Source organism: Meriones unguiculatus, chromosome 12 (assembly GCF_030254825.1).
Source record: "Meriones unguiculatus strain TT.TT164.6M chromosome 12, Bangor_MerUng_6.1, whole genome shotgun sequence".
Classification (NCBI taxonomy): Eukaryota; Metazoa; Chordata; class Mammalia; order Rodentia; family Muridae; genus Meriones; species Meriones unguiculatus.
The window spans coordinates 16,849,685-16,862,139 of NC_083360.1; the positions used below are offsets into that span (position 1 = coordinate 16,849,685).

The following is a 12,455-nucleotide window of genomic DNA, read 5'->3' on the forward strand; positions in this document are numbered from 1 at the left end:
TATATTCCCAACCCATAAATAGAAAGGCAGCTTATTTGCCATGATCAGGCTTCCTGGGAAGAACCTCTCTTCCCCAAGGCTTATCTAAAGTTTTTTTCCTGTTGTATTTAATCTAATAAAATCATCGGAGTCAATAGAAAAATCAAAATATATTGTGTGTACAACATCCAGCACTGAAGAGTTTAAATAGATGCTAATCTATTTCTACTTTTTTTCTTCTCCAAATGATTTGTTACATTGTATCTTGTTTTGTATCACCCCAAAACAAGAGTATCTTGTTTTGTATCACCACAAACAACTGTTTTGTAAAACATCAAAGCATGAATTTGTATTTGCAGAACAAAGGGAACATTGAGAAAGTTGGATTACTCAGGCTAGTCACTCTTCATGACAGCACAGTTACCTTCCCTTTATCACAGTTATGAACCTGTTATAATAAAGATGTATCAATAGGCTAAAAAGTGTAAGCATTATTGAAATATCCCAATCTGAAATAAAGATATAGCATGGGTTATTCATAAGTGAGTATATACCATGCCTGTTTTTCTGTTTCTGGGTTACCTCACTCAGGATGATCTTTTCTAGTTTCATCCATTTGCCTGCAAACTTCATGATTTTCTTGTTTTTAATAGACGAGAAGTATTCCATGAATAAGCATAGATTTGAAATATTTGAATGATGAGGTTGTTTTTAATTTTTAATATCTCTAAAAATTAAAACACTGTTTTATTTAGCACTTTTTCCACATTTTAGCAGTCTTACTGATATTCTCCACTTTCTAAAGATAAAAAATAAGTGAGTCACCTAGTTAGAAGGTTGCATCTCTGAAAGTGTTTTGTTCCCACTATATAAAAATGAAATAAGCAGAGAAATAAAATTCCCCTAGAGCCTGACAAATGCCTTTATACCTACTTATAAATTTGAATGATTGTACCACAATGTGACAAACCGTATCTTCAGTACGGGCAAACCCAATGGGATGTATTATGTAGTATAACGTCCATGCTACTAGCCACCATCATTATGTGAAGTCCTTAGAGCATGCAAGGTAAAGACAAAGTGTTAAAATGAAAAATAAAAAGGATTACATAGAACAAATCACTTAAAATGTCCCACATCACTGGTTTGGTTTTGATATATATTTGCTTCTAGTTTCCTCTTGTAGGACAGATGTTTGTATATCTTTGCTATGAGCAGATCTGACCGGCTTCTTCCTGTATGATATACACCTTCTTTAACTCTTGTTTTTCCACAGGTTTTACTTAATTTTATTTTTTCTTCAAATATATTCTTTCATTCTAATTTACTACTACTGCAGGTTTCTGATTTTTAAAACCCTTTTTTAAAAAATAATAGTTCCTTAAATATATGTACATACATCACACATACATACATATATAATACATTCTCAGACAACTTTTTGAACATATTCTTTTTTTTTGAACATATTCTTTATAGTCTTGAGTGTAATTAATAATAATAAAAAGAATGGCAAAAAATATTATAAACTGAATCATGTTATTGTACAATCTTGCTATTGTTACTTCTTGTTTGTAATGATAGAATTAAAGCTTTCCATAGCCTATGCAGGAAACTGACACAATTTTGCTGCATTTTCTACTAAAACTTCACCAGTACTAGTCCCTACTAACTGAGTCTCTCTGTTCACTCTCATCTGTTTCCACGACCCCTTCTCACTATTGCTTAAAACTTCCTGCTCTTGTGACATCCCCAAAGACCAATGCAATAGATTCCTGGGGATCTTCTGGCTTCAAAGCCTATGGGAGTACAGCTCCAAGACCAACTTTTTTTTTTTTTTTGGAAGATTCAATTAAAAACACCTGTGTGCAAATGCATTCCAAATAAAGTGCAAGGTTTTTACAGCATCGAGACTCTCTAGGATGCAGTATGATCCATCTTTCAGCATTCTTGTCTTTCGTTTTCTGTGTTATGACACAATATTCAAACACCATTCCTATGTAATATGCCAATCTTTATTGTCAAGGTTCACAGTGTTCTATTAAATCAGTTAGCCCCTTTGCATTTACTACCTCCCAACCATGCCTACCTGCCTCTGCCTCCCAAGTGCTGGTATTAAAGGCCCACACCCAGCAAGAGATACCTTTTTCTTTTCTTTTTTTTTTAAGATATAGTTATTTATTGATTTAGTTTGTCTTTTATCATTCTTCAGTCCCCCATACCATATTAATTCCCTCAAAGGGTTTTCTTTTTTTTTTTATTAATTACACTTTATTCACTTTGTATCCCCCCCATAAGCCCCTCCCTCCTCTCCTCCCAATCCCACCCTCCCTCCTCCTTCTTCACCCATGCCCCTACCCAAGTCCACTGATAGAGGAGGTCCTCCTCTCTTTCCTTCTTATCTTAGTTTATCAGTTCTCATCAGAAGTGGCTGCATTGTCATCTTCTGTGGCCTGGTAAGGCTGCTCTCCCCTCAGGGAGAGGTGATCAAAGAGCAGGCCAATCAGATTATGTCAGAGGCAGTCCCTCTTCCCATTACTATGGAACCCACTTGGACACTAAACTGCCGTGGGCTACATCTGTGCAGGGGTTCTAGGTTATCTCCATGCATGGTACTTGGTTGGAGTATGAGTCTCTGGGAAGACCCCTGTGTTCAAATTTTCTGGTTCTGTTGCTCTCCTTGTGGGGTTCCTGTCCTCTCCAGATCTTACTATTTCCCACTTCTTACATAAGATTCCATGCACTCTGCCCAACAGTTGGCCATAAGTCTCAGCATCTGCTTTTATAGTCTGCAGGGCAGAGCCTTTCAGAGGCCCTCTGTGGCACAGAAACAGAATGGTGGATCAATGGAACCGAACAGAAGACCCAGAAATAAACCCACACACTTATGGACAACTGATTTTTGACAAAGATGCCAAAACCATAGAATGGAAAAAAGATAGCATCTTCAACAAATGGTGCTGGTCTAACTGGATGTCTATATGCAGAAAAATTCAAATAGATCCATACTTATCAACCTGCACAAAACTGAAGTTCAAGTGGATCAAAGACCTCAACATAAAACCAGACACATTAAATCGGTTAGAAGAAAAAGTGGGGAATACCCTTGTACTCATTGGCACAGGAGACAACTTCCTGCACAGAACACCAACAGCACAGGCTCTAAGAGCAACAATCAATAAATGGAACATCATGAAAATGAAAAGCTTCTGTAAAGCAAAGAACACCATCATCAAAACAAAATGACTGCCTGCAGATTGGGAAAGAATCTTCACCAACCCTATATCTGACAGAAGGCTAATATCCAGTATATATAAAGAACTAGAGATACCTTTTTCAATACAAACTGGGATACAGATTTCCTCAATACTTCCTGTGATGTTGGCAATCTGAATTGCATCTTACATGTGTTTCTTTTTTGCAAATGACTTGGATTTCACAAGGATGTTAACAGTCCTTTGTATCATGAAAAAAAAATCTATACAGCAGTGTAAAGAATTTAGCTTTTAATGGATATAGTAACTGCACAACATACCTTAACGGGTCTTCCAGCTAAACAACAGTCATGACGCTTGCTACAGTCTGGCACTTTCTATATTTTATATGCTCTACCCATTTAAGCAGGATCACGACACTTCAATTTAAACTCAAGCTTTTGAGAATGTAGCACATCTCTTAGTTGTGGTTTAATCATCGTTAGCCACCTCTTTGTATTCCATCCCTGTAGTCAAAAGCCAACTTCAGAAAATTCACAGTGAGGCTAAGATACACACACTGTCTCAAAAATGTCCTAAATACCTTCTTCAAAGACAACTGTCCAACAATGTGTTCCTTTCAGTTCTACTTGTGATAAAATCAACAATATATTCCTTTTAATTCCTTTTGTGATACAATCAAAATTTTATGATTTTGACTTCAACAAAGTACTTAAAAGTGAATAGAGGAAAGGTTAACCACTCCTGAAAAGATCATTTGCCTAAGGCAACTCATCAGTGGTGTCTCTGATAAACTCAAATTTACTGGAAGAAAACCATGGCTTGGATTAGTAGGGAGGTGGAAGGAAAATGAGAAAATTTAGGGCACATACATTTCTGTGATGGTGTCGGGCAGATTTGTGGGGATCTCAGTGAGTCCTTTCCCTCGGCAGTCTACAATATTGTTGCTACAAGTACAAGCAGCAGGACAGTGTAAAACACTGCAGGAGGGAGCCATGAATGACTGGTGACCTAAAGGAGAAAACAACAGCAGTTAGATTTTTCTCTTGAATTTCACAATAGAGAGACATGCAGACTGTGCTCAGTTAAGAACGCAGGAGATCAAGTTCTCTCACACTTGTTCATTAAATAAGCATCCTTAGTATTTCTGGAATATATTTTGGTAAGCATGCACATGTATCTTAAGCTTGTCATAAAATTTATAACTGTTTTAGAATTTGAAAAAGATTAGTAAAACTAAGTTCAGATTCTAGACCAGAATTCTATTCAAAATAATATGATTTCCAGAAGAGCAGCTATTTCAGAAGAATGTATAATGTTTCTAATAGACTTTAATGGAGTTTGGTTTTAATCAAACCAATGTATCATAATTTGTGTTATCTCTGAAAAAAAAAGAAAAGAAAAAATACACAGGACTTCAATCTTGGTTGACATAACTGTTGCTCAAATTAAGTTGTTCTATGCCAACAAATGCACGAGAAAACTAGATAATAAAAGTTTGATGTCTGGATAGAGTCAAAATTGCTGCTTTCTTTGAAGTTATTATAGTAATTTGTGGGATATCATTATGTAATTGTTTATCCAAATTATTCATTTTAGGGCTTCATCTGATAGAAACTTTTGCTATAAGCAGTCACCTGCAGATGAGTAATTTCCCTACTCAGTATTTGAAAACAAAAGTATTCTGAAATCAGGTTTGACAATCTGACTAATGAAAACCAGAACATCATCAGCCAGGCCTCATCAAACAGGAGCCTGCTTAGCAATGGTTTCTGGAGAAAATCAGCACAACTCCATGGGATGTCCCAAGAAGGGTCCCATCCAATGGAAGTCATGGCAGGAATAGGCTATGGGCTAGATGCTAAACCCATCCCTCCAAACAAGCTCTCAAACTGCAACAATAGTCTAGGTCTAAAAATTGTGGGGAGGGAGAAGACATAAAAAATGTAAACTTGCCTTCTTCCTCATCTAGGAGGCAGCAAGGAAAAGCAAAAGGAGAAAAAAAATGATGGTTAGTAGAGAACTGTTAGTCAATTGTTTGGATTTTAAAAAAGCAATCAGACAGAATACTCATAGCATTATAAGAGAACTGGGATTAGATTACAAAGTGTGGGAAACATAGATAAATACCTGAAAGACAGCTTTAAATGCCCAGTGTGAGCTAGTAAATTTTCCTCACTCATTTGAAAATGTTAACTGTTTTCAGATTCCTCCCTTGGTAAACTAGTGTAAAGAGGGGATCTCCACAGCTACCAGAACAAATGGCCGTACAAGGACCTTATAAAAAATGGGATTCTATTTGGATATAGCATATGCAAATCAACCGGATACTGCTAAGTTAAAATATATTCAAATATTTGTTATAATATTGCATTGCTTACAGAGTAAAGATGAGAAAATGATGGTAAAGTTTGAGTACTTATCATTTATTTTACAAATGTTTTGATCTGAGGTTGTTCTATTCTCTATCTGTATAATCCCTAAATATGAAGAGCCAATTATATAACGTTCTCAAACTTTGTGTGCAGCATAGAAATGGATCACAGTTAAAAAGCTCTTGTCAAGATATACGAGGACCTGGTTTTGATTGCCATCACCATTAAAAATGTATGTGTTCTGTCATGTTTTTTTAGCACATACTTGTATAGTTCTTTATTTAAGAAATGGTAATTCGGGTAACAGTGTAACTGAGAAATACATTTAATAGCACTAAACAAATCTACATAAAATACATAATTTCATTAAGGTGCAACTGAAACATTTGAAATGGCACATATGTCAATTTCATACTGGCCTACTTTAAAAGACAGTTGTTATAAAACTTAAGGTGTCCAAAGCCGTTAAAGGTTAGACTCACAACCAAAAATATAAGTGTTTGGTTATATTTTAAACAATTGCTCTGAAGCAGACCTAGCCATATATTCATAAAATATATAGTCATATGTGTGTATTCATTTATGTGTGTACATGTGCAGGCATATGTAGGCTTATACAGAATATGCTGAGATCATTGAACTTGACTACATAATATTAGAAAAGCTTATTATTTTTCACTGTACTTTAGTCTCCAATATAGACATTAATTTAAACTGTTCATATAGTGGTTTCAAGGGAGGTGACATCTGGCAGCCATATGTGAGATATTTAGATTAGTGTTTAGACATAAAGTACGCAGCAAATGTTAGTGACTGATAAATTTAGCTTGCACACCTTTTGGCATTTAAGATAGTTAAATATTTATTTAAGTAGAATTGAATCATTAAAGGTATATATTTATAAAGAATTTTCCCAATATTTTATAGCTACAGTTGAGTTATACTGAATTTTATAGTAAGTATCAGGGATTATCTATTCATTTTCACTAGCTAGTCAAAAAGTAAATAATAATCATTAATAAAAGAGAAAATATCAATTTGCAAGTATTGCTACAATCTAGGAATTTCCTTTATTCCCTTGGGATGCAAATGAAAGGATTTTACATACAAGTGATCAGTAATTACCCTAGGTGCAATGCAATATTATAACAAATATTATACCCTAGTAATTATCCTAGAATCTATCATCCTTTTCATTGCGAAAGCAGCTCTCATGCCTATGCGTTCAACTCTGAACCTTCGCAGCTCGAATTCCGCACATAGCAGTGTGAACAAAACCACTGTAACCTCGCTGATCTTACCACTGCAGACAAACTCTCGTTTTTGAACCTCTGCGACATTGTGACCCCTCAGGTGGGACGGGCCCATACACTGCGTGTATAAGCCCACCCGAGGCCTTTGGCGAAGCCAGTCCGAGAGCCAGGCCAGGTGGCAGTCGCAGTACAGGTTGTTTGAGTGGAGTCGGCTAAAGGAAAGAGAGGAGTTCAAAGTAGAAAACAGGAGAAGGTTAATTGAAACTTTGTAAATATATATATACATATATATGTATATACACACACACACACATATACTTTTTAATCAACACAAATACAAACACATCTTAGGGACTTCCTATACAGTTATTTTTCAGATAATTAGACTGGTCAACAAACATGAGTCAATTCCTTTATTAAGCTGAGCAAACAGACAGAAATAGAACCATTAAATTATTTTGCCTATATTCATTCAAAAGAGTAACAAGAAAAAGAAAGAAAGAAAAAGAAAAAAAAAACAGCTCAGGGAAAATTATTCTTGAGCTCCAACATAATGAGAGACAACAGAGGTAGTTCCAGAGCTGCGGATATGAAATGTGATGAAGGGGGAGTGTTTATAACAGAAGTGGCTTACAGGTCAAATATCAGCAAAGTTCCTCCCATTTCTATAGCAACCGCTTACAAAGTCTTTTTAGCATGGCACTATTTCACTAAATAAGACAGAATAATAATTCAGTATAAGACAGTATGTTTTAACATACCACTTGAAATTTCTTCTTTACTCCCTCCCTTCCTCCTTCCTCTCTCCCTGCCTCCCTCCTCCTCTCTCTCCCTGCCTCCCTCCTTCCCTGCCTCTCTGTGACTCTGACTCTATGTCTCCCTGTCTCTTGTCTGTATCTCTGTGTCTCTGTCTCTCTCTCTCTCTCTCTCTCTTTGCATCTCTCCCTATTCCTCTCTTAGGAAAGGATTAAGCTGAGTTTGGATCTTAGGGTCTAGCTACAAAGAGCAAAGAGTAAAATTAAAAGGCTGGAAGGGAAGGGATTAAGTGGGTCCCCTTTATGTTGCAGGGATCTGTGCAAGATCATGGATTCCATCCAAATTGCAAATAGTATGTCGCCATTAATAAAATATTGAGCAAATGTATTCACTCAATTAGGTAAATGACTTCAAACTGGCTTTTATGTTTTCTCAAACTAAGGAAAGTGACGTCTAATGCTATAAATCAAAGCATCATTCCTCGAATTGTCTATGACACAGTGAAACCATTTTAGCCCATTTAGCTGATGTGTTCAATTCTAACCCAATAATGATAATGGATAGTAAAACACAGAACTCAGACTGGAAAGATAATCAGAGTATAAAAATGGAATTTTTAAGTACCAATAATGTTATAGAAAAAAATGAGCTAACTAAAAGGGAGGGAATTTAAAGTTAAATGATGGCTTTATTCTCCTTGAATCTATGGATAAGAACCAGCATCAAAACTATAAGGAATATTCTGAGGTCATATATTAGATTCTGGCAAAAGTGAGTGACCTCAGTTTACTCAGTTTGCTGAGAATTTGAAACATTGCCTTTGGTAGCCTCTGGTACCGCCTCCATAATCCTTTCCAAATATGTCCATCTAAACCCAGTCTGTTACCAGGTCCACATAGAATGAGGAAAACATACAAAGCATTTGAAAGCTTATTTGGAAGAGAAAATAACATATGACTACCAGCAGATAAAGACACTAAAATTCAGTGATTGATTGCTTTACACTTTTAGCTGATTTATATTTTTATGAATTAAAATAATGATCATTTCTTTTCATATACATTATATAAAGTTAATATAAAACTGATTTTGTCAAATAAGATTTGAATATATGAGGCTACTAATTATCTTATTCTCATAGGGAAGTATAACTTAGTTATTAAGTTAGAATTGTCAAGGTATTAAAATGCTTATACTTCAATGTGCTGTTTTTGTTGTTGTTGCTTTAGATAGGACTGGCCTTGAACTCTCTTGGTATACCTGCCTCTCTTACTGGCATTAAAGGCCTGAGCTACTACAAACAGCTCAATGTATATTTATTTAAGAAATGAAACGAATGTTTTCAGTTACGACCTATCTGCTTATCCGTTCATCTATTTTACTTATTTTTATAAGGGAGAGTCCCCTGTAGTCCACTCTCACCTCACCATGTAGCAGAGGCCAGCCTTGAATGCCTTAACTTCCTAGCTCACCTCTCACAGGAATGGATGGCATCTGAGCATGCCCATGCCAGCCTTGATTATATGCAATTTTAAAATGAGAAATAGTTTGAAAACATATCAAAATAGACTTAACTGGTTAAAAAATACCTTTTCCAAGCCCCAATTTTTGGCTTTATTTTTATGTTTCCACTTTTTAGGTTTAGGTGATTTTGAGACCTCGTTGGCAAGAGATTCATGTGGTCTAGTAAGGTGAGCAGGGGCAGTCCCTGACATGAACTTGGTTGCCTGCCCATGGTGGGGTGGCCTTACTAGGCCACAGAGGAAGGGGATCCAGGTAATCCTGAGGAGACCTGATAGGCTAGGGACACAGGAGAGAAGGACTTCCCCTATCAGTGGACTAGGGGAGGGGCTGTGGGTAGGAGGAATGGAGGGAGACATGGAGAAGATGAGGGAGGGAGCTACAACTGGGATATAAAGTGAATAAATTGTAGAAATAATAATAATAATAAAATAATTAATAAAATAAAATATCAAAGTTAAACATCTACACATTGGGATTTAATGATTAATTTTTCTAGGGAGAGAAAAATAGCTGTACCTCACACTGTATTTCACAAAAATAGCTTAATGAGTGCGTGTAACTCTGGAAAGATACTTCTAAATATAAATGCTGACACAGCTTTAATTATGCAAGCACCGGTGGGTGATGCCCTGACTTCACATTACAGAGAACGCTGGCGCACGATTTAGCTGTATTAGGTGTGCTTCTAATACAGTAATAAAATCACAAAGATTTCCCATTTATCATTTCTGACAACCAATCAAGGAGTCTTCCACTTCTTAATGAAATGTGACCTCTACAATAGCTCAAAGTAAATGTTTTATTTTACTGCAAACTTCCTGCAATGTATGTCATTTGTAAGGACGCCTTCAAGTTTTCAGAGGAACAGTTCATTTGCTAAAATAGCATTTTTAGCATTCTTAAGTTTCGCTTTTCTCATTTACGCCACAATGAACGAGTGGCCCTATAGTCTGCTCATTAAACCTTAGCGAAGAAACAGCTTTAATTAATTAAATGCATCTTTCTGTATGTTTTGACTACTTACAATGTCCTAAGTTTAGGCATATGGTTGAAACTTGCCACTGACAGTCTAGTAATATTGTTATTGTTCAGGGTGCTGTAGAATAAAAAGAAAGTTAAAAAATTTAGTTAGATTAGAAAGATCATTAGTCATTTTACATTAACATCAAAACTTGTCATGACTCAATTAAAGTAAACAGCTAACCTACTAATAGAGAAGACACAGAGATTCCAAAAGAAGACTCTTTTGGAGAAAAGATGATGTCTAACTTTTGTATTTCAGTAAATTACTATGCATGCTGTTTTATCTAACACTTGTTATCTATGTACGGCTAAGGCCAGAACATGTCTACTTTATGATACTACTGCATGCAAGCCTGCTTACCATAGAGTGTCACTAGGAAAACTGCATTTTACATTTTTCTGTTTAAGTAGTGCCGATCAAATTTTACATTTTTGAAATTTCATACTAACAACATACAGTCATTACCACAGAGGACTACTTAATTACACTTTGCTGTGGACAATAGCTATTCCTGATGTTTGGGTCTAAAACCTTGCACCTATATTTTCATCATATTAGGATGAAGTGGTTAGCTCTGGAAGCAAATTCAGCCTTCAGCATAGTCTGATTTAGTTATAGCATGGTATGCTGCCCTTTGTGTAATTCTGTTGCATTACAATATCCGTCACTATATCTTAAGGTAGAGCCAAGAAAATGGGTGGTCGAAGTTTTTTTGGTAAAAAGGTGTAAGTCTTGCTTGTGTCAGATTGCTCTTTCTCTGCCTTAATGTAAGTAATTTCAAATTAATTGTTATTATTTTGAAGATGGGAGAGAAAGTCAATTGAAAGAGAATTTCTTTGAGAATTAAAACTTTTTACTTCAAACATCAGGATGTACTGTGATGGCGTTTGAAAAGCAGTTTATGCTGCTTGAACATAAATAAATGCTAGATTTTAGACACAATGAGGCAGTGGATTCAATGATTTAGAGATGTACATAAGTTATGCAGTCTTTCTATGTGCTTTTAATTCACTAGGTTGGTTATTCTATTGGTGAATACCGTTCAAATCTGGGTGGCAAAGAGAGTCAGTAAGGGTTTTAGGTCTGCAGCTGAGGTGACCAACTTAACCGAAAAGTCAATTCGCGACCCCCAGAAAATACCCTGAACTGCCATCAGTTACAACCAGTGATGGTTTGCCTTAAGAGGGTTTGCAAATGTACTATATCTAGTTCAAACACAGATGGATCACAAAATAAAAGAGATTAATTAATTACTAGCGTTTTTAAAAAAAGGCAAAGAGATTGATATAAAAATTCCTAGTTCAAGGATCCTGGGAAAGTCAGATTGTTTGGTCGTCTTCCATAGTAGCAGGGTAACAAACAAGAGAACAGTAGGTAAGACAACACAGATTATCATGTCTAGTTTACTAGAGCTCACTGTCCTTCACTCAATCTGTTTTTTTTTTTTTTTCAAGAGATGAAGGTTTTGTTTAAGATATTTTAATACAGCCTTCACCATGGTGACAGGAGGATATAATAGGTGCTCAAAAGAAAAGAAAAGATGCACTTAGGTGTGCCTACAAACTCCACAAGGGAGAGTCATGTCTCTTTGTGTCTGTCCATTTTTCTTGCCCATTCCATTTTTTTTTTGTCTACTCATCTCATTTATTCTATTTGTGCAACCTCCATAGACTGTTTAGTCTAAAAACCCCATGTAAATTCTTCATGAGGATCAAACATCATGCACACGGACTGCCCATGTATCTCTTTTGCCGGGCTGAAACCTGTCGATCTTCTTTCTCACTCATACTCTCATCAGATAAACTGTAGTTCTATCGCTGTCACATCGCATGCAGAGTACCTCACAAACAACAGCAAACTGCTCTTACCAATCCTAAGTACTTTCCCTTTGTCTAACTCATCTTTACAGTTGCAACAGTTTCCAAAAGGGTCTGGATTTTAACTGACATCTTTTCCCCCGCTCTCGAAATTTAGGCCTTTTCAAGCCTAACAAAAATCTCTGAGGGTACAGGGAATTTGATATAGGGAGGTCTTTTATGAATACTTTCTCCTGCCTATAAGCTAATCTATGCTTTTCATCTTCAAAGTTTGCTTGTTGTTACAGGAAGATATTTTATAGAAAAGGATACATTGATACGAAGTACAAAAGATTATCCTTGAAATGATGAAGTGTACCTTAGGGCTTTGGAGATGATGGTTTAGTTGCTCTTGTGCCTTAGTGCAAAGCAAGAGTAGGACTTGGCAGAAAGTCTGGTATTTACTGCACATGACGCACTATGCTGCCATTTAATTAAATTATGCCTCTACTGCAGGCAAGAAAAATATATGT

General features: G+C 36.0%; 1 protein-coding gene across 4 annotated transcripts in view; it reads right to left on the reverse strand.

Annotated features, from left to right (window-relative positions):
- Positions 1 to 12,455, reverse strand: part of Slit2 (slit guidance ligand 2) — a 350,512-nt gene that overhangs the window by 120,090 nt on the left and 217,967 nt on the right. For all 4 annotated transcript variants that reach the window (XM_060365344.1, XM_060365345.1, XM_060365343.1 and 1 more), the window contains exons 7-9: positions 10,127 to 10,198; positions 6,871 to 7,034; positions 4,067 to 4,205 (exon numbers count right to left, since the gene is read on the reverse strand). In XM_060365344.1, coding sequence (XP_060221327.1) covers positions 4,067 to 4,205; positions 6,871 to 7,034; positions 10,127 to 10,198 — 375 coding nt within the window. The remainder of the gene's footprint in view (positions 1 to 4,066; positions 4,206 to 6,870; positions 7,035 to 10,126; positions 10,199 to 12,455) is intronic.